The 20,678-nt window shown below is 41.7% G+C and overlaps 1 protein-coding gene across 1 annotated transcript; it reads left to right on the top strand.

Annotated features, from left to right (window-relative positions):
* Positions 1 to 2,361: 2,361 nt before the first annotated feature.
* EPCAM (epithelial cell adhesion molecule) lies at positions 2,362 to 20,428 on the top strand. The gene is made up of 9 exons (XM_045077807.1): positions 2,362 to 2,644; positions 5,041 to 5,148; positions 5,586 to 5,832; positions 6,753 to 6,818; positions 9,080 to 9,143; positions 14,814 to 14,915; positions 16,340 to 16,540; positions 18,393 to 18,437; positions 19,978 to 20,428. Exons 1-9 carry the CDS (start codon positions 2,569 to 2,571, stop codon positions 20,017 to 20,019), a joined length of 951 nt encoding a protein of 316 aa, XP_044933742.1. The 5' UTR covers positions 2,362 to 2,568; the 3' UTR covers positions 20,020 to 20,428.
* Positions 20,429 to 20,678: the final 250 nt, after the last annotated feature.

Below are 20,678 nucleotides of genomic sequence, written 5' to 3' on the forward strand. Positions count from 1 at the left end.
CCCAGGACCTAAGCCTAATGCAGCCGTTTATCTAACTAAGCCACACAGGTCCCCACAAAGATTTTATTTATTTATTTGAGAGAGAGGGAGGGAGAGAGCCAGTGCTAGCACAAGCAGGGGGAGGGGCAAAGGGACAGGGAGAAGCAGACTCCTCACTGACCAAGGAGCTCAAAATGGGGCTATCTTGTCATATTTCTTAGTCAAATATTATATGACAAACTGGCTACTGTCAACATTTGAAAGTAACATCTGTAAAATCTGAGAATAGTTTTAGGAGTATAGTTGGGTATGAAAGTTTTAAAAAATATTAAGACATGTTCTTCAATATGGCCCTGGTACCCTATAAGATTCACAATCAAATCATAAAATTTTGAGTAATTTTGAGCAGTGAGTGACAAACTGCAGAGGTGTTAAAGAGCTATAAAAACAAACTATCTTGGCCATATACTCAGCTACAGTGAGTCAGAGATTAGTGTGGTATCTTGTCATTTATTTAGTAATCATACTCAATTCACTTTGTGATGAACAATTTAATAAACATCCATCAAGTTTAAAGACAAGTTTCTTGGGACGCCTGGGTGGCTCAGTTGGTTAAGCAGCTGCCTTCGGCTCAGGTCATGATCCCAGCGTCCTGGGATCGAGTCCCACATCGGGCTCCTTGCTCAGCAGGGAGCCTGCTTCTCCCTCTGCCTCTGCCTGCCACTTTGTCTGCCTGTGCGCTCTCTCTCTCTGACAAATAAAATCTTAAAAAAAAAAAAAAAAAAGACAAGTTTCTTTTTTTTTTTTTTTTTTTTTTAAGATTTTATTTATTTTACAGAGACACAGAGAGGGAACACAAGCAGGGGGAGCAGGAGAGGGAGAAGCAGGCTTCCCACTGAGCAGGAAGCCTGATATGGGCCTGGATCCCAGGACCCGGGATCACCACCTGAGCTGAAGGCAGCCGCTTAACAACTGAACCACCCAGGTGCCCAACAAGTTTCTTCTTGATTAGGTCAGAGTTAGACCATGCAATGGAACATTTTACAAATAAAGCCACAAAAATCAGTGAGCTTATTCTTGGGAAAAGTATGTATGGTTTGGGGGCTGGCAGTGTGTAACTTCCTGAAAATATCCAAAATGCAAAAAAGCGGGTTGATAACTTGTTCCTGATTTGATACTACTATTCTTTTCCCTGAAATTGCTGAACAGATTGCAAAGTTCCAAAATCAGGTCTAGTAACTCTGATTTACAGATTTAGAAGACTGACAGGATTTTCTTAATAAAGTTAACCATTAAGTAGTTAAACAGCTTATTTAATGTCCACGTAAAACTCAAATTTTACAGGTACTCACTGTAATGGGACTATTTACATTAATCAACTGGCAACAGGACTACAACTTACATTATTGCTCAATAATTATTCCTCATAATTTACTTGATATACACTTGTAAATATTAATCGAATTTAGTTGAATCTTAAAATTGCTTTTCCATCTTTCCTCTTTTGAACTCTAAAACTGGGAAGAAAGCCTTTTAAAACAGCTATCCTATTACAGCTAGTCAAAATAACATTAAAACAATACTTAGAAAGCCTCGAGGCATTTCAATTTTTAAGACCGTAATAATAGCATGTCGTAATTTGAATTCATTTGCACTTAAACAAATGACTGTCCATCATATCTACTTCAAAAGATTCATCAACATTGCTCCGCGATATTAATCGAAGCCGTAATCATCTCACTTCTCATCAGTTGGCTCTATGGGAACATCTTTTCTTACATCTTCAAGTGCTAAAAGTGCTTATAAAAACGGTAAAAGAATGAGAATTATAAAGAACATGAATTTGTCACCCCCCCACACACACCCCGGAAGCCAGGAAGAGTTCTCTTTTCTAGTTTCAAAGGAGTATGGCCGCCAGGTGAAGCTCAAAGGTCGACTTTTTTTTTTATTGTGGTTGGGATGGTATTCCCGCTTCCCTTTGTATTCCTCCATTTCAGCTACCACCTTCCTCTTCCCAGACCTCTCTTTCCTTGGGGCCCCATTTCTTCAAGGTGCAACGTCGTGCTTCCTCTGGTAAAAGGAAGACTCCGTTTTTCTCCGTGGCCACCAACGGTCCTTGCCAACCGTCACAGTCGCAGCCCACCGTCCTTCCAGCCCCCACGGGCTGCCGCAGGAGGAAGCACCTGCCGGCCGCGCGGGGCTGGGCGCCGCTCGCTCACACCTGGGGAGGGGTGGCGCCCCAACGGCCGCGCCGGGTGTGGGGGAGGAGCGCTTGCTCCCGCCCGCCCGCCCGTCCCCAGGCGGTGACTCACCGCGGGGACCGGCGGGCGGAGGTGAGCAGCCTGGGGCCGGGCCCCGGAGGCGGGGCCGCCAGGTCGGGCAGGTTTGCTCCGCCCCGCCGCGTCTGCAGAGTGCGCAGTCCCTCGGCGAGCTCGCACCGTCCTCCCGGCACCACCTGGCCGCGGTACTTCCGACGCGGTCCCGCGCGTCCCCGGCCTGCCAGTGGGCTCCCGGCGCCCCGCTCCCTCCGCGCGCCTTCCCGCGAGCCCCCAGCCCGCCTCGCACCCCTCTCGACGACGCGCGCGCAGTATGGCGCGTCCCCAGGTCCTCGCGTTCGGGCTTCTGTTGGCGGCGGCCACCGTGGCGGTGGCCGTGGCTCAGAAAGGTAAGGAGCAGAGCTCTGGGCTTGGGCCGGGCGGGGACGCTCCTCGGCATCCGAGGCGGAGATGGTGGTGAAGGGGCGGCCGGCCGCGCCTGCCCGTCTGGAACGGACCGCGCGGGGCTGCCCCAGCCCAGGCCTCTCTGCGCGCGGGAGGCGGCGGGAAGGCGCCCGCTCGCACGGCCGCGAGGGAGCCGCCACATTTCGCCGCTTTGCACCGCTCTCCAAGAAGGTGGCCCGGAGCAGGGGCGCGGGGCAGGCAGGGAACCGAGTGGCCATGTCCAGGGACTTTCCGGCGCCGTCTGTGCGCGCCTACCTCCGCCGGCCTGGGCGCACGCTTGGGGTCCTAGCGGGCGGAAACTAGCAGGCGCCAGGAGCGGGAGTTGGCGGCGACCCCCCTGCTGGCCCGCCCCGCCCCTCCGCACCTGTGGTTGGCCCCGGATGTGGGTCTCGAAGGCGGGACAGGTGGCTGCAGGGAGGCCGCCGGGGCCGCTACGCACCTGCGCGCGGAGGCTAGTCCTGGGCCTTCACAACCTGTCGTGTGAGTGGGGGTGTTTCCCCTTTTTTAAGCATGTTGTAGGTAATGTCAAGTTTACTGTAGGGAACCCAGAAATACCGGTATGTGTAAAGAGTAAAAGCCAAAACCAAAACAAGCCCACAATCCCAGCACTTGAAGAGAATCCCATTATCAATTCCAGTATGTTTTTCTTTTAGACATTGCTGTAAACATTGCCCTAGACGGAAACACAGTTCTATATCTTGTGTGCGTATATGTGTTTTTAGTCCCACATAACATCTAGAGTTTTCCGTTTCTTTTAGTCTTGGAAACCACAGTGTAAGTGGTGACGGGACAATCTCTGGTGTGGAAGGTCGCCGCGCTCCTATCCCCATAATGGACATGTGGTTTGATCACGGTTTTCTTAGTTTGGAATAAACATCTTGTCTGCCATCTCTTGACTTTTGTGTGTGTGTGTGTGTGTGTGTGTGTGTGTGTGTGTGTGTGACGGTGGCCAGAGATAGAGTGGCAATTGGCCAGAGCTTTCTGGAAAGGAAACCTTCACCAACAGAGCATGGGTCTAATTCATTACACTTTCAAAATAATGCGTGTAATCAACTCCTGTTTCTCTAGCTCCAGTCCAGGTCTAAGTACTTAATCTTAAATTGCTTTAAAGTGATGGTAGTTGCTCTAGGTTCAGAAAAATCTATATCTGGTTGGTCTGTTTTAAATTTCACATCCCTTGGACATGAAAAGGTGGCTTTTGAGCCTCTATACATTAAAGTGCTGCATAAGGTTTTAACTCCCTGAGGACAGCCACTGTCTCCTTTTGTGATCCCAATACTGAGGTTAGTGCTGGACGGATTATATAGGTGGTTCATATTAATTATAACTTAAACAGGGAATAACTAAAGCCAACTTGACATATGAAGCAGGATAAAAATTCTTTGGTTTGTCACATTGGTTTTTGTTGTTATTGTGTTCTCTTAGCTAACAATTAGAATGAATTAGGGGGACTTGCCATTTTGAAGTTAAAACGAACTTTTGAGGTAGTTAAAGATAAAACCTTTTTTTTTTTTTTAAAGATTTTATTTATTTGAGAGAGAGAGAGAGAAGGAGCAGATGGAGGGGCAGAGGGAGAGGGAGAAGTAGACTTCCCCCTGAGCTGGGAGCCTGATGTTGGGTGGGACTCTCGATCCCAGGATTCTGGGACCATGACCCCAGCAGAAAGCAGTTGCTTTAACCAACTGAGCCACCCAGGTGCCCAAAGATAACTATTAAACTGGCATTACTATCTAAGGTAAGCTGTGTAATATCACTTTTGAAGTTGGGTACTAGGATTTAATTTGGTTAGGAAGGCCACAAACAAAAGTGCCCCCAAGTGCATGTGAAAGTATAATTTTTCCAAGACACAAAATTGTCCAAGGGTTGGCCGTGTTACCATTAAGCTCAAAAGCAAGCATCTCTTTTTAAGGAAACGGGCTGAGAGGAGGGAGGAAATGTGAGTTATTCCAGATCTCAGAATTGTAACTGTTGATTTTCAGGAAGAGTCAGTAGCTAACAGGCAAGGGTTTGTCTAGCAGTACCTGGGGACGGAAGGATCTGAGACTGGAGTGTCATCATGGAGACAGAGCTGAATCTGATTTTTGGAAGGCTATATTCTTGGCTTAAAAAAATCGAGATGGGAATGCATGCAAATTAGACTATGTTCCTGTAGAATATATATATATACAAACCATTCACCACAGTATCAGCCACTCAAATTACAGCTGAAAAATAAAACATTTTAAGGCTTTGTGGCTCTGTAACTTAGGCATTATTGTTAGAGTGTAATTTAGCTGAGACACCAGAGTTCATAGTCGGATTCACATTGTAAAAAGGGATTTTGTTTTTTTAATTTATCTAGCATGTGTCTGTGAAAACTATAAACTGACCACAAACTGCTCTTTGAACGCACACGGTCAGTGTGAGTGTACTTCGCTTGGTGCACAAAATTCCGTCATTTGCTCAAAACGTGAGTAAAATATCATCATTGCCTTTAAATTGTATTTTGACCTAGCCTTTTAAAATTTATGTATCTCAAGTCAAGAAGCATTTTGGGGGCTCAAATTTGAATCATATTATTTTGTCAAAATCATCTCGTAGCTGAAGCGTCTTAAAATTTTAAAAGTGGACATAGGAACATGTAAGTCGGCAATAATCTTTGGCTCTGGGAGTTTGGAGTTCAATTTTTTTAAGATTTTATATATTTGACAGAGAGAAAGAGGGAATACAAGCAGGGATGAGGAGTGGGAGAGGGAGAGGTAGGCCTCCCACTGAGCAAGGAGCCGAATGCTGGGCTCTAGGCATATGCATAATGACTGAGCCACCCAGGCACCCCAAATTAAATTTTTTTTCCTTAAGCATAAAACTGCAGTTCCTTTTCAGTGTGACATTAAAGTTTCTTTACAGTGGCAACCAAATGTTTGGTGATGAAGGCGGAAATGACCAGCTCAAAGTCTGGGAGAAGAGTGAGACCTGAGGGGGCTTTCCAGAATAATGATGGGCTCTATGATCCTGACTGTGACGAGAAGGGGCTCTTTAAAGCCAAGCAGTGCAATGGCACCACCACGTGCTGGTGTGTGAACACTGCAGGGGTCCGAAGAACAGATAAAGATAATGAGGAGGAAATATCCTGCTCCGAACGAGTGCGGACCTAGTGAGTCGGGCTCTCATATTCTTGTTTTCATACTTTTCAGATTTGTTTAAGTAAATTTATTTTTGAATATGTAATATGACTTGGTGGTTTAGAATTCAAAAGAGGAAAGGGTATGTATACAGTGCAGTTTCCATTTTATCTCAACCCCTCCCCCAACTACCCAGTTTACCTCCACAGAACTGATGTCACCAGTTTGTTATAGACCCTTCACTAGCAATATGTTTTTCTTATTTAAAAAATTTTCCTTGTGGTAGTATACTAAACACATGGTTTTCCTCTTTTTCCATAACACCTCTCAGATTTGAAAGTTCAATTAGTGTTAGTGTATGTGAAAAGCTTAAGTTGTTTATATATTTACTCATTTATTGTGTTTTGAAACGAGATATGGTTGCCCCTAAAACCAGTGTTGCGCTGTGTGTTAATGAACTAGAATTTAAATAAAAATTAATAGAATTTATTTTATACAGTAAAAAGGAACAGAACCACACTCAAGCTAGCTTAAACAAAAGAGGCTTTATTAAAAGTGGCTAGAGCTGGAAAGTCATCCACACCTAGAAAGGCACTCTCTCCTTTAGTCTTCTGGAGCCTCATGGTCACTTTTCTCTTTCTCTCGGTGCCTTTTTGTCTCTTCCCATGAATGTGACCTAGCATGACCGGCTAAGCCTTGACTTTACATGACCTTGAATATGGTGGCCCAAAGCCAGAGTTGATGTGTTCAAAAGGGTGTTTTCTCCTGGATGAGTGCTTTATGAGCAATGTGTGGGGGCCAAGGAAGAAATGAAGGGCAAACCTATTGCATGAATCTTTTTTTGTTGATTGTACTGGAATTCCACTTGGGAATTTTGCTGTTAGCTTATTAGGAAAATACTATAAAAGGCTGAGTTGTTATAGTCATAAAATACTGTATTTTTACCTTACAGCTGGATCATCATTGAACTGAAGCACAAAACAAGAGAAACACCTTATGATATAGAAAGTTTGAGAACGTACGTACTGTTAGGTGCATTATATTTGCACAGGTGGTATTCAGGTTTTCATTCTAAGCCATTAGAGAAACTAAAACAAGTCTTATACTTCTTTGTGTTTATGAAAAAATAATAGTATACTATAATGTTTTTAACCTTATTTTGAAATAGAGTTGCAAGAATAGTACAGATTCCTAAGGTACTCTCCACTCAGAGTCATCAATGAACATTTTGCCCCATTTTCTTTTTATGTTGATGTGTATTTTGTATATCTCCCTAAACATGTATTAATATTTTTTTCCCAGAATCCTCTGAGAACAAGTTGTAGACTTGTCCCTTTATAGCTAAATGCTTCAGTGTATCTTTCCTTAGGAATAAAAGACACTCTTTTTTTTCTTTTCTTTCTTTCTCTTTCTTGTAATCTCTAAGCCCAATGTGGGACTTGAACTCACAACCCCAAGATAAGAGTCGCATGCTCTACCAACTCAGCCAGCCAGGCTCCCCAGAAGGCATTCTGTTATATAACCACTCTACAGTTACCAGATTCAGGAGATTTAATGTTATACCATATTGCGTCATTTTCCCCAACATTGATCTTGATGGTAATTTTTTCCCACTTTCATCCAGAACCCAATCTAAGATCATGTTATGGATTTAGTTGTTGTGATGCTTTAGTCTCTTTTAATATGGAACACGGTCTTGGCCTTTCTTAGTCCTTCACCTCTTCATGGTGTTGATACTGTTGAAGAGTATAGGCAGATGATTTCATAGGCTGTCCCTCAGATTTGGATTTACCTGATGTTTCCTCATAATTAAATCCAGGCTAAGCATTTTTGACAGAAAAACTTCGTTAAGTGATCGTGTGTCCTTCTTAGTACTTCACATCAGGAAGCACATGATGTCTTCTTGTTTCTTTATTAGTGATGTTAACTGTGGTTAAGGAGGTATCTATCAGGTTTGTAATGTAGAGCTACTGGTTACTTCTTTGTAATAATTTTTTTTTAATTTTTAAAAAAGATTATATTTATTTGAAAGAGAGAAAGAGTGTGCACAAGCAGGGAGAGGGGCACAGGGAGAAGCAGACACCCTGCAGAACAGGGAACCTGACACAGGTTAATCCCAGGACCCTGGGATCATGACCTGAGCTGAGGGCAGACGTTGAACCGAGCCACCAAGGTGCCTCACCTCTTTGTAATTAATAATTATAATCTGTGAGCAGAACTAGGATCCTGTTTAAATATCCTGTTTTTCTTTTTTCTTTTTTTTTTTTTTTAAGATTTTATTTATTTATTTGAGAGAGAGAGGGCGAGAGAGATAGGTCAGTGGGAGAAGCAGACTCCCTGCACAGCGGGGAGCCCAATGTGGGACTTGATCCCAGCACTCCAGGATTGTGACAGGAGCTGAAGGCAGTTGCTTAACCAACTGAGCCACCCAGGAGCCCTAAATAAAATATAGTTTCTTATCAAACTATAACTCGGCAGTTTTAGCATCACTGTTAGTTGCAAAATGGCATAACGGGATGTTTTGTTTTGTTTTGTTTGTAAGATTTTTGTTCATTTATTTATTTGACAGAGAGAGATCATAAGTATGCAGAGAGGCAGGCAGAGAGAGAGGAGGAAGCAGGCTCCCTGCTGAGCAGAGAGCCCGATATGGGGCTCAATCCCAGGACCCCGAGATCATAACCTGAGCCAAAGGCAGAGGCTTAACCCACTGAGCCACCCAGGTGCCCCTGGCATAACATTTTTTTTTTTTTAAGATTTTATTTATTTATTTGACAGAGAGAAATCACAAGTACGCAGAGAGGCAGGCAGAGAGAGAGGGGGAAGCAGGCTCCCTGCTGAGCAGTGAGCCCGATGTGGGGCTCGATCCCAGGACCCTGGGATCATGACCTGAGCTGAAAGCAGAGGCTTTAACCCACTGAGCCACCCAGGTGCCCCAGGCATAACATTTTTAAGACAAGTTTGATTAATGACAGTTCTAGAGCTTGAACTACCTGCTTAGTTAAAAAGTAGTGCTTCTTGGAGCGCCTGGGTAGCTCAGTGGGTTAAAGCCTCTGCCATCTGCTCAGGTCATGATCTCAGGGTCCTGGGATTGAGCCCTGCATCCGGCTCTCCTCTCAGCAGGGAGCCTGCTTCCCCCCGCCCCCACTTGTGATCTCTCTCTGTCAAATAAATAAATAAAGTCTTAAAAAAAAAAAAGTAGTGCTTCTTTAAAAAAAATGGTGCTTCTTAATGTTACGTAGTATTCATTTTTTAATAACACAGTTTTTTAATTATTTACAGTGCACTTAAGGAGATAATCACAACTCGTTATCAGCTGGATCCAAAATATATCACAAATATTCTGGTAAGATGTTTGTTTTTAGTAAAAGCTTTAGCTGAGACTTAGTGAGATAGAGTGCTTGGGGTATGACTTATGATAGTGGTTAAGCTGCATTTGAAGAACCGTTTAAACCTAGGACACTTAATAATTCAAATTTCTTGTTTTCCTTCCATAATCTTTGAAAACCTGTTTCATCTTTAAGGAAAATGTAATATCTCTGGTTGAAAAATACTTGAATAATGTGATGGAACTTTTTTATTTTTTTAAACATTTTATTTATTTATTTGACAGAGCTCACAAATAGAGAGGGGGGTGGTGGAAGCAGAATCCCTACTGAGCAGAGACCCTGATGTAGGGCTCCATCTCAGGACTCTGGGATCATGACCTGAGCCGAAAGCAAAAGCTTTAACCCACTGAGCCACCCAGGTGCCCTGGTGTGATGGAACTTTTTCAAGACAAAATTGATGTCATTTTTAAGGACAGGAGGGAATATACTTTTCTGCTCCTTAAAAGCAGAACATGGTAAATGCATATTGCATTTTCGATTGCGTTTCTTAAGCATTTTATTTTTTTAAAGATTTTATTTATTTGAGAAAGTGAGTGCGCAGTGAGCACAGAGGGAGAAGCAGATTCCCCATTGAGCAGGGAGCCCAATGTGGGGCTCTGTCCCAAGACTATGAGATCATGCGCTGAGCCAAAGGTAGATGCTTAACCAGCCGAGCCACCCAGGATCCCTAGCATTTTATTTTTAAAGTAGTCCTAACCACATAAGATATGTTTTGTTTTTATAGTAAGCTCTTTGACCAGTGTGAGGCTTGAACTCATGACCCTGAGATCAAGAGTTGCATGCTCTATCCGACTGAGCCAGCCAGGCACCCTCAGATTAAAAAAAAAAAAAATTTTTTTTTTTTTTCAAATAAGGTACTTCATTATTTAAAAAAAATTTTTTTAAAGATTTAATTATTTATTTGACAGAGAGCTGTAAGCAAGGGGAATGGTAAGCAGAAAAGGGGGAGAACCAAGCTCCCACCCAGGTGTCCTCAAATAAGATACTTTAATATCTTGTTTTAAGTTTTTTCCAAGGGAAGAAAATACTCTTCTGAAAACAAAATACGCATCATTTTTACCTTTATTTGTATTTGCCGCTTCCAGTCGGCGATGAGAGAAAAATTAGGCACAAACAAGTCAGCTGCAAAAGACTGGGAGCAGGAGACAACAGTCGAAAAAGACTGCTGCCACGAGCAACTCCACAGTCTCACTTTTATTAGATAGAAAACAATAGCCAAGAGAAGGATTGATGAAGGTCAAACATTAGTCACGTCTTGCAGGCAAGCAAGAAGGAGGATAAAGTTTATAGTTAAACAAGCACATTCAAAGGACTCATCTAACTAACAAGGAGCACTTCTGGGAAGAGAAAGGAGCGACAACGAAAAAAGGGAAGCAGGCAGCAGGTGGTTTTCGAAAAAAGGGAAGCAGGCAGCAGGTGGTTTTCGTTCGGGGGGGTTTTCGTTCCACCCTGAGCTGACCTGGCGTTCCCGTGTGCTCGGCTTCCCTGAAGCAGGCGGCCTTCCGCCCTGGGTGGGCCAGCCGTTCCCCACTGCCCGGCTTCTGTGAAGGGGCAGCCTTCCACCCTGAGCGAGCCGGGCATCCCCAGCTGCCCAGCTTCACGGTCGTACATCGTCCTTCTCCCCAAAGACCTGTTGTCAGTATCAGTATTTTTTAAGGCCATATCTAAATGTGCTTGGCAACTAGTAAAATCCTCCAGGGGTTACAGTTTAAGTAACAAATTGTTCCGAGGGGCAGCAGCATCTCCCCCCTTTTGTTTGTGAAGAAGTAGAAAAGCTGATTTTGCAGCTTCTTGATTTTTCAGTCGTTGGAGGGATTTTCGAGTGCTTCTGAAGACTAAGCATAAAAAGATTACAACAATAAGAATAATCAATCCGGGGCGCCTGGGTGGCTCAGTGGGTTGAGCCGCTGCCTTCGGCTCAGGTCATGATCTCAGAGTCCTGGGATCGAGCCCCGCGTCGGGCTCTCTGCTCGGCGGGGAGCCTGCTTCCTCCCCTCTCTCTGCCTGCCTCTCTACCTGCCTCTCTGCCTGCTTGTGATCTCTGTCTGTCAAATAAATAATAAAATCTTTAAAAAAAAAAAAAAAGAATAATCAATCCACTTACAACACCGAGACCAGTTTGTGTGATCCAAGTAGAAGGGTTTAGATCAGACAGAATATCATTAATTCTTTGAGTAGAACTCATTCCTGGAACAGATTGTAATGATGAGTGAGCAATACTTGAGATCGTATCTTGAAGTTATTTAATATCTAAGGTTAGATTATTACCATAATGGTTAGTAATATGTCGACGAATTTTGCTCCAAGATACTTCTGATTCATTATACGCATGGGGAGTAACACAGAAAGAAGAAACATTCCAATCACATAAAATATGAAGTGTAAGCTTTATATTCTGAAGATCATCTCCTATATATATCATGGCTGTTTCTAAATCAGAGACACATTTATCTAGTTTTTGATCTATGAACGTTTGTTGATTCCAGGCCTTGCTAGCATTCTCGTGCCACTTCTGTACAAATTGTGTAGTTTGTACAGTTTGATGCAAGGCCATTCCTGCAGTGGTAGCTGTAGCAGTAATGGCTATAATTCCTAGAATAGCTGTTATAAGTAACCCAACAAATCTTTTTGTTCTATGAACCCAGTTCTTCAATACTGTTAAAAGTATATGTACGTCGGGAGAATTTTACCAAACACGGTGGTGTTTCACTGGTAGCCAAATGCCTATTCTTCTTCTAGCTAAAAGAATGATAGAATTGTCTTTATAAACATTCTTAACAACACAGGTGAACATCTTACAGTTTAGACAGTCTATTTCTCTATTACTATGAATAAAAGTCATTTTGCCAATAACAAAAACATAGGGATCTCTAACACAAGCTCTTACCCATTCTTCATCCATGAGGAAAAAAGAAAATGTATAATTATTGGACTGATGAATGTAAGAGCCATTCCAAACTCTTACGTGACTTAAAGCAGTAGTAACCTTCCATAAATTCTTTCGACTTTTATGATAATCAACAAAAGGAGATGGCATAGAAAGTCCTTGCCCAAGCCACACCAGAGGTGCATCTCCTGAAGCTAAGGTTTGCGGTAAAATGGGATCATCAAAAACTTGCCATTTTAACTTCCCATGAGGGGAGCAGGGTTCCCCAATGCAATTGGTGACTGCCATCCCCTTAGGGGACCAGTCCCATACAATTCCATAGGAATCATTAATGACAATACTGGGGTGAACTGCTCTACAATCCTTCCATAAAGGGCGAATTCTCTCATCTGACCACATCTGTGCTGGTTTGCATTTGGGAATAAGGGGTGCTGCGTTATAGCTAGGACCCCGATATTTGTAGGCTTGGAATCCTTTAATGGAGAGTAAATGTAACTGAGCTTTAGTCAAATAATTATTAGTAGGAAGGTCCACCAACCATCTCTGATCACCAGGAACAAGGCAGCTGGAATGATTGCCGATACATATTGGCCTATTTTGATATCCAAAAGTAAGATTAATGTTTGTGCCCTGTTTGCCCACAGTTGAAACACTGTCCTTTAAATTTCCCTATGGTCAGAGCAGCCATTGCTTGAGCTAACAAATCAGCTCTATAGGTCTCTGTTCCTTCTCCTTGACATAGCTTAATATAATCTGTCAATGTTCCCTTGCCTTTAAAGGGTGCTAGCAACTTCTTACAATCAGAATTAGCATTCTCATAAGCCAACAGTTGCATAATGGTATCCACAGCCTCAAGATTATTTATCTGTCTTCTGACAGCCTCTTGTAATCTTGCGATAAAATCAGTATAGGGCTCTCTTGGACCCTGTACCACTTTTTGAAAAGAAGAGCACTTATCATAACCCTTAGATTCTATTCTCTCCCATGCTCTGAAACAGCAATGCTGGAGCTGCTCAATAGCTTGATCATTAACACCTGGTCTTGAACCTGGGCCCATGGTCCAAGACCCATGAGCTATTCCATGGAAATAGGAATGTTATGAGCTCTATTATGGGCAGCTGCTATTTCTGCATGATCTTGCCACCATGTTTTGAACTGCAAGAACTCACTTGGAGATAGAACTGTTCTTGCTAGCAATGACCAATCCATCGGAATAAGTTGATTGCCTTATGCGATGCCTTGAATAATTCCCATTGTAAATGGAGAATTAGCTCCATAGTTTTGTACTGCCTGTTTTAGTTCCTTCAACAATTTGAAGGGAAATTGCTCATGCTTGGCCTCATAGACACCATTAGGGTTGTCAGGATCATGTCCTGGAGCGACATGTTCTGTAATAATAACCGGGAAATTAAAAGGCAAGGCATCTAGGTCTCCCGCTCGCTGTGCTTCAAGGAGGCCTTTCTGAACAGCCGATAGCATGTACTTTCCATCTTTTTCATTAACGGGTGCCGCCTTACAGAACGGCGGAGCTGACGGCAACAGTGACATGGGCACCTTTTGTTCTGTTACTGGAGGAGAAAGAGGAGGAGTTTCCTCCTCTCTGTATTCCTTTCTGGTGGCCTTAATAGTTTCTTTCTACTCCTGGATGGCATGTTCAGGTTCCTCTTTTTTAGTTTCTCCTGAACGTTATTGTTCTCCAAATCAGGGGTTTGTAAAGGCTCGAAAACGGAGCGAATGAGGGTCCAAGTAGGCCATATAGTGACTGGAATTTGCTTTCCTTTCATATACGAAAGTTTTAACTCGTGACCTACTTTTTCCCATGTTTGTAAATCTAAAGTCCCTAATATAGGGAACCAGGAGCAATGTTCTTTAATTACCTTGAAAAGCTCTGTAAGTTGGCCCTCGCTGACTTTTGCTCCTCCCGCCTTCAGGAGCCTTCTCAATAAACACACGTAAGGGCGATAATCGTTTGTGCTCTCTAGATTACCCATACCCTGTGATAACTGCCCACAACTCACAAGCGGGAAAAAGGCACAGCCGTGCAAAACTCACGTTGGGGCTGCTTCTCCTGTTTTATTTTCTTTTTTTTTTTTTTTTTTTTTTTTTTAAAGATTTTATTTATTTATTTGACAGACAGAGATCACAAGTAGGCAGAGAGGCAGGCAGAGAGAGAGAGAGAGAGGGAAGCAGGCTTCCCGCGGAGCAGGGAGCCCGATGCGGGGCTCGATCCCAGGACCCTGAGATCATGACCAGAGCTGAAGGCAGCAGCCCAAACCACTGAGCCACCCAGGCGCCCCTCCTGTTTTATTTCTGATCAGATCGGGTCTGGTCTGGCCCTGGTCCCTGTTCGGGCGCCAATATTGCTGACTTCCCTTGGGTAGATTTTAAAATCTAAAGATTTGTGAATTACAGTTACCTACTAATGGAAAGGAACACTGACACGTGTGGATTACAGAAAATAAAAAACTGAATATACAGATTTTTTTTTTAAAGATTTTATTTATTTATCAGAGAGCAAGGGGAGAGAGCAAGCACAGGCAGACAGAATGGCAGGCAGAGGCAGAGGGAGAAGCAGGCTCTCTGCCGAGCAAGGAGCGCTGGGATCATGACCTGAGCCGAAGGCAGCTGCTTAACCAACTGAGCCACCCAGGCGTCCCCTGAATATACAGATTTTTGAAACATATTTTTGCATGATTTTGGTTGTATTGATAATGATTTGCATTTTTCATTTCTCCCGCAGTATGAAAATGATCTTATCACTATTGATCTGATGCAAAATTCATCTCAGAAAACTCAGAGTGATGTGGACATAGCTGATGTGGCTTACTATTTTGAAAAAGATGTGAGTATAATCTTCATTTTATTCCTGTGTTTAGAAATGGAATGTTGTCTGTCATGTCTCAATGGATTGAAGACCTTCATCTTTTTCTCCATTTAACACATCAGCCACCCCTCTGTTCCCCGAGTGGTTCTTGTGCTGCAATTAACTTTGTCCTTGTGGTTCTTATGCTATGATTAACTTTGCCCTCATCTGACCCATTCATCTTTCTCACACACCTTTCTGACCTGTTGGATATTTATGCCTTTTTTTCAAATTCTTTTACCTAGAATATTTTCTCTCATAATTCTGACCTATTGCATCCTTGATAGTTACTTAGTTTGTGTGTATATCCCATTATGGTGTCCGTGCACAAGAAGTTAAGTAAGAAATGATGTGGAACTAGTGTGATTAAAATAATTTTGTTTCTGGGGGTGCCTGGGTGGCTCAGTGGGTTAGGCCTCTTCCTTCAGCTTGGATCATGATCTCAGGGTCCTGGGATCGAGCCCCACATAAGGCTCTCTGCTCAGTGGGGAGCCTGCTTCCCCCCCTCTCTCTGCCTGCCTCTCTGCTTACTTGTGCTCTCTCTCTCTCTGTCAAATAAATAAGTAAAATCTTTAAAAAATAATAATAATAATTTGTTTCAAACACCTGGGTGGCTCAGGTGTCGACTAAGTGGCTGCCTTCAGCTCAGGTCATTATCCCAAGGTCCTGGGATCAAGCCCTGCACTGTGCTCCCTGCTCAGCAGAGAGCCTACTTCTCCCTCTCTTTCTCTGCCTGCAGTTCTGCCTACTTGCTCTCTCTCTCTGTCAAATAAATTAAAGTCTTTTTAAAAAGATAAATAATTTGTTCCTACTTTATTATTATAAAAAATAAACTTTAATATATTCTATTGAGCCATTTTCTGATGAAACCTGGTATTTGCTTTAAAATCAACTGGCCTGGGGGAGAGGGAGGGAGGAAGGATGGAAGGACGAATGAGTTGAAGAAGGTTGGCCACGTGTTTATATTGTTGAATCCAGAATGATAGGGATAACGGGGCGTCGTTACACTATTCTTTCTACTTTCATATATGTTGGAAATTTTCCCGCAATAAAGTTTTTTTTAAGTTTGAGTACATGAGAATGTTATCACTGAAACTACAAAAATCTTTGGCAGCAGTTCTTTTGGTGTATAATTGACAAGTAATGTGGCCGTGGTGGGTTTTCTTTTCTTTCTTTCTTTCTTTTTTTTTAAGATTTTATTTATTTGTCAGAGAGCACAAGCAAGGGAAGAAGCAGGGAAAAGCAGGCTCCTGCTGAGCAGTGAGCCAGATATGGAACTCTATCCCAGGACCCAAGGATCATGACCTGAGCCAAAGGCAGATACCTAATGACTGAACCACCCAGGCCTCCCCATGGTGCGTTTTCTTAAATATTTTAAATTGTTTCTTTCCTTCTCAATACAGGTTAAAGATGAATCCTTGTTCCATTCCAACAGAATGGACCTGAGAATAAATGGGGAACAATTGGATTTGGAACCCGGTCGAACTGCAATTTACTATGTTGATGAAAAACCACCTGAATTTTCAATGCAGGGTCTACAAGCTGGTATTATTGCTGTCATTGTGGTCGTGAGCTTAGCAGTTATTGCTGGAATCGTTGTGCTGGTGAGTATAGAACAAGTCAACTTTCTCTTAAGGGCATATTCTTTCACGAAAAGGTGACAGCTTGAGAGAGCTACACGCGTGTTCTGGAACATGTTCATGAAACAAAAGCTTCATTTTTTATAATTCCATATAGTGAACAAATCTCTTGCATCTGGTCCTCTTTTATAAAGCAGTCACTTTCTAAAGTAAGAAAGGATGCCAATCTGAGAAAAGCTTGTAGCCAAGCCCCTCACAGGTCAGTTATGTGACTGTTGGGCAGCAAATGTCCATCAGTTGTCTCGTTCAAACAGTCCACAAGTCAGTCCTGCTAGCATCAGTGCAAAGTCCCTACACTCCCAGACCATTCAGTGAAATGCAACAACAGAACCCAGTTAAAGTTACCATGGAAAGAATTGGAAGTGGTAAATTCGAAGAGCGATTCTAAACAAGATTCGCAAATCGAATTTAGCAGTGCTTCAGTAGAAGCACCACCTATAACAGCAGGGTTTACTCTAGAAATGTAAGGGTGCGCCACCATTACAAATCTTAACAGCGTAGCAGAATGTAGAAATAGATTTGAGGATATGTGGGAATGTGGATTTTCGGTTCAGTGGAATTACACTTGGCTCTCCATCTGGAAGGAAAAAAATGTGCGTTCCTATTTCACCCCGGCCACGGCAGGCCATGTTGCCCACCTGTGTGAAAGGCACATCATGGAGCAGTGCACTCATTTTCAAACCCAAATTCCAGGTGGATGATAGTCCAAAGTGTTAAAAAATTAGAACAACTCTCAAAATTAATTTAGGAAATGTGTGTACAATCTAGTGGTAAAGGGAAGCAAGTAAGGGGAGAAATCTGGAATCCATGAACAAAAAGACACATATTTGACTGAATTGAAATTAAACATTTTGTATGGCAAAGATACTAGAAAGTGAAAAATGTCAATGATCGGCTGGGGGAAAATCTTCATGATGCGTAAAATGAAAAAGGTTGTTAAGCATAACATATAATGAGTTTAAAGAATAGTAAAAAGCCTGGATAGAGGATTTACAGAAGAAATCCAGGTGGGAAATAAACACATGAGAGAATCCTAGAAATCAAATTGTCCTGCAGAAACAAAAGCACAGGTTCATAGGAAGCATGGTCAGGGCTATGTATTATAGTGTTGCTATTAAGGATCAATCTGGAAATGATTTATATGTACATTTGTAGGAGAACTGATGAGTAGATTATGGAATATCCATGGTATGGAATAAAGTTGATTAAAAAATTAGTATAATTTATAGTTTTAATCTGGAAAAGTTCCAGTGATTATACAGGCTGTGCAAAGAGAGAAATGATACTGTATGATCCCATTTTTTTAGACTGCCTCCCCTTCCCCAGAACTCATGCACATGTATTTTTGTATATATTTGTATAAAGATGGAACAGAAAATGCAAAGTTGCTTACCAGGCAGTTAGATTTTATTAAAGATTATTCATAGTTTTCTCAGTGCAGTTTTTTGGTTTTACTGGTTGTGCTAGGCCTTTTGTTGTTCCAAAAGATTCTGGTTTGTGGGGAAAGAGGTCTTGAAACTTTTTTCGATTTTTTTTTTTTTAAATAAAATATTCAGTGTTACATTAGTTTCAGGTGTACAACATGATGATACAGCAATTCTGTACATAGTGTACCTCATGATAAGTGTAGGCTTTTTTTTTCTTTTAGTTTCGTAGGGAAATTTTAATTTAAGAAATAATGTCTGTGGATAGATTTTTTAAGTTAGATTTATTCAGATATGAATTGTATCCATGAAAAAGCATTTATGTGTTAATTTAGATCAACTTTCTCTTTGGATAGCAGTCCTTAAATAGTAATCATTTTTTTTCCATTTAGGTTATTTCCAGAAAGAACAGAATGGCAAAGTATGAGAAGGCTGAGGTAAATGGATTACTTTATATAAAGAGCCCCTTTTAAAATTTCCTATTCCTGATAATCACCGTACCTTTCTAGACATTGATAGGACTCAGTTATGCTGGTGCGCCTTTATAGTATAGTCCTTAGGGTTAGCCACTGTCTGTCAGTGCTTCATTATTTACATCCCCCCCCCCCCGCTTTTTTTTTAAAGATTTTATTTATTGAGAGAGCAAGCATAAGTGGGCAGAGGGGCACACAGACTCCCTGCTGATGGGGAGAAAGGATGCGGGTTCAGGAGCCTGAGATCATGATCTGCGCTGAAGGCAGACCCTTAGCCATCTGAGCCACCCAGGCGCCCCATGCTTACATTCTCTTGCATGAGTTCCACAGCAGACCAGCTAGTACTGAGTTTTGCCTCAGAGGAGTGGATAGGAAGCCTACATTTTTGTTTGTTGAAGTGTTAGCTTTTAGTGGAATCTTTGAGGCATACTCTATGAATTCATGTTGGAGAAGCTCCTTGTGACTGATGACCTGATTTACTGTCTATGCCAGTGAAATAATCATTAAAAAAGACCTTGGTTTATGTCCTACTGGAGCAGTTGCATGCTAACTAGTCATGTACTTTATTGTGGAAACAGACTGTCAGATCATCAGTATGTCAGTCACTTGGAACTGGATGTGAAACACACTTGTTCTTAAGCCCTGTCAATACCATTTTCAGTATATCCACCATTTTGCATATTTATGCATTTATTTATACTTGTATATGTGCTTTTTACTAATATCTTCCCAAGAAACACAGAAATGTAAAAGAATACTGAAAACAATCCAGTAGAACTAGAAAGTTGTAACTTTTTTTCCCATATCATAGTTGATCATCTGGCTTACCTGGTTTAGTGACCACAAGTCTAGGGGACAGACTTCCTGAACTGAAGCATAACAGAAAGGTGGAATGACAGTGTATTATAGTATGGTAATACAGATGTGAGTCTGACCACTTGTTAGCTGGGCAGGCAAGTTATTTAACTTCTTTAAGCCTCCATGTTTCCTTATCTATAAACTGGGGATGATACTACAGACCTATTGTAAGGATTAAACAAAGTAGTTGGTATAAAGTATTGGTTCCATGCATGCCACATGGTAGAATGTTTGCCAGCAGTGGTAGTTTCCATCATCTTGTCTCAGCTCTGCCTATATAACTAACTATGTGGTCTGGTACAAGTCACCTAATTCTGAACTCCATGTCCTCATCTATAAAATTAAAAGATTGATCATAGAAAATACATTGATTCTTACTGGATGTAAAAACGGCATACATTTAATAAAGCCCATATCCGTTCTTACAGATCTAGCTCACCTGCTACTTCCCTGTCACTTTGGCCATCGTACCTCCAAATTCTTTGGGTCATGCATTCAGTGTGTGCTTTCTTGTAGTACATTTTTTAGTTTTTCCAAATACGGCTCATAAATTGAATAATTCATCTTGCTTTCCTCTTTTTTAATAACTTTTCAGGATGAACAAAAGTTGGAAAATTACCTAAAATTTTTTTCTCTTCTATTTCAGATAAAGGAGATGGGTGAGATGCATAGGGAACTCAATGCATAAGGACTACAATTTGAAGAGTAACTACAAGAAGGGAAATTAGCAGATTGCTGGTGTACAAGCATGGGACAAAGATCTTTGAGGACTGCTATTCTGTTAGTTAACATCTTGTATTTGTAATAGTAAAGCCTGTACTCAGTATATAAGCAGTTTCAGATTGACTTTACCAATCTTAAAATTTGACCACAGGGTCTTATATTTGCAGATGTGATATAAAACCCAGAACTTGGACTGCATAGTTAAAATTATTTATGCCTAACATTGAGGTGTGTGCCTTAAATATGCTTCCACAGTAGAGTTTGAATGACTACTGTCTCATCCATTTGTGATTGAAAGCTGCCTTTCTATTTACTTTGAGTCTTGTACATAATACTTTTTTTTATAAACTGAAATAAAACATTTTAAAACTGAATTTCCTAACTTTTGAGTCATTGTATCAAATTTCACAGTATATACATAAGGTAACAGGTTGAGAAATGCTCTAAATGCTAACTACAAATTACAAGAGTTTTGTATGAATACCTATAATCATGTGAATTCTTTATAATATAAAATGTGTAACCTAAAATACCTAAGTTCTAACAGGAAAATCAAACAGTTTTATTCTGAATGAATCTAAGTTTCTGTTTTAAATCACTTTGGCAAACACTTATGCCTTGGGG

The sequence above is a fragment of the Mustela putorius genome, unplaced genomic scaffold (genome assembly GCF_011764305.1).
Source record: "Mustela putorius furo isolate JIRA1106 unplaced genomic scaffold, ASM1176430v1.1 tig00000224_pilon_pilon_pilon, whole genome shotgun sequence".
Taxonomy (NCBI): Eukaryota; Metazoa; Chordata; class Mammalia; order Carnivora; family Mustelidae; genus Mustela; species Mustela putorius.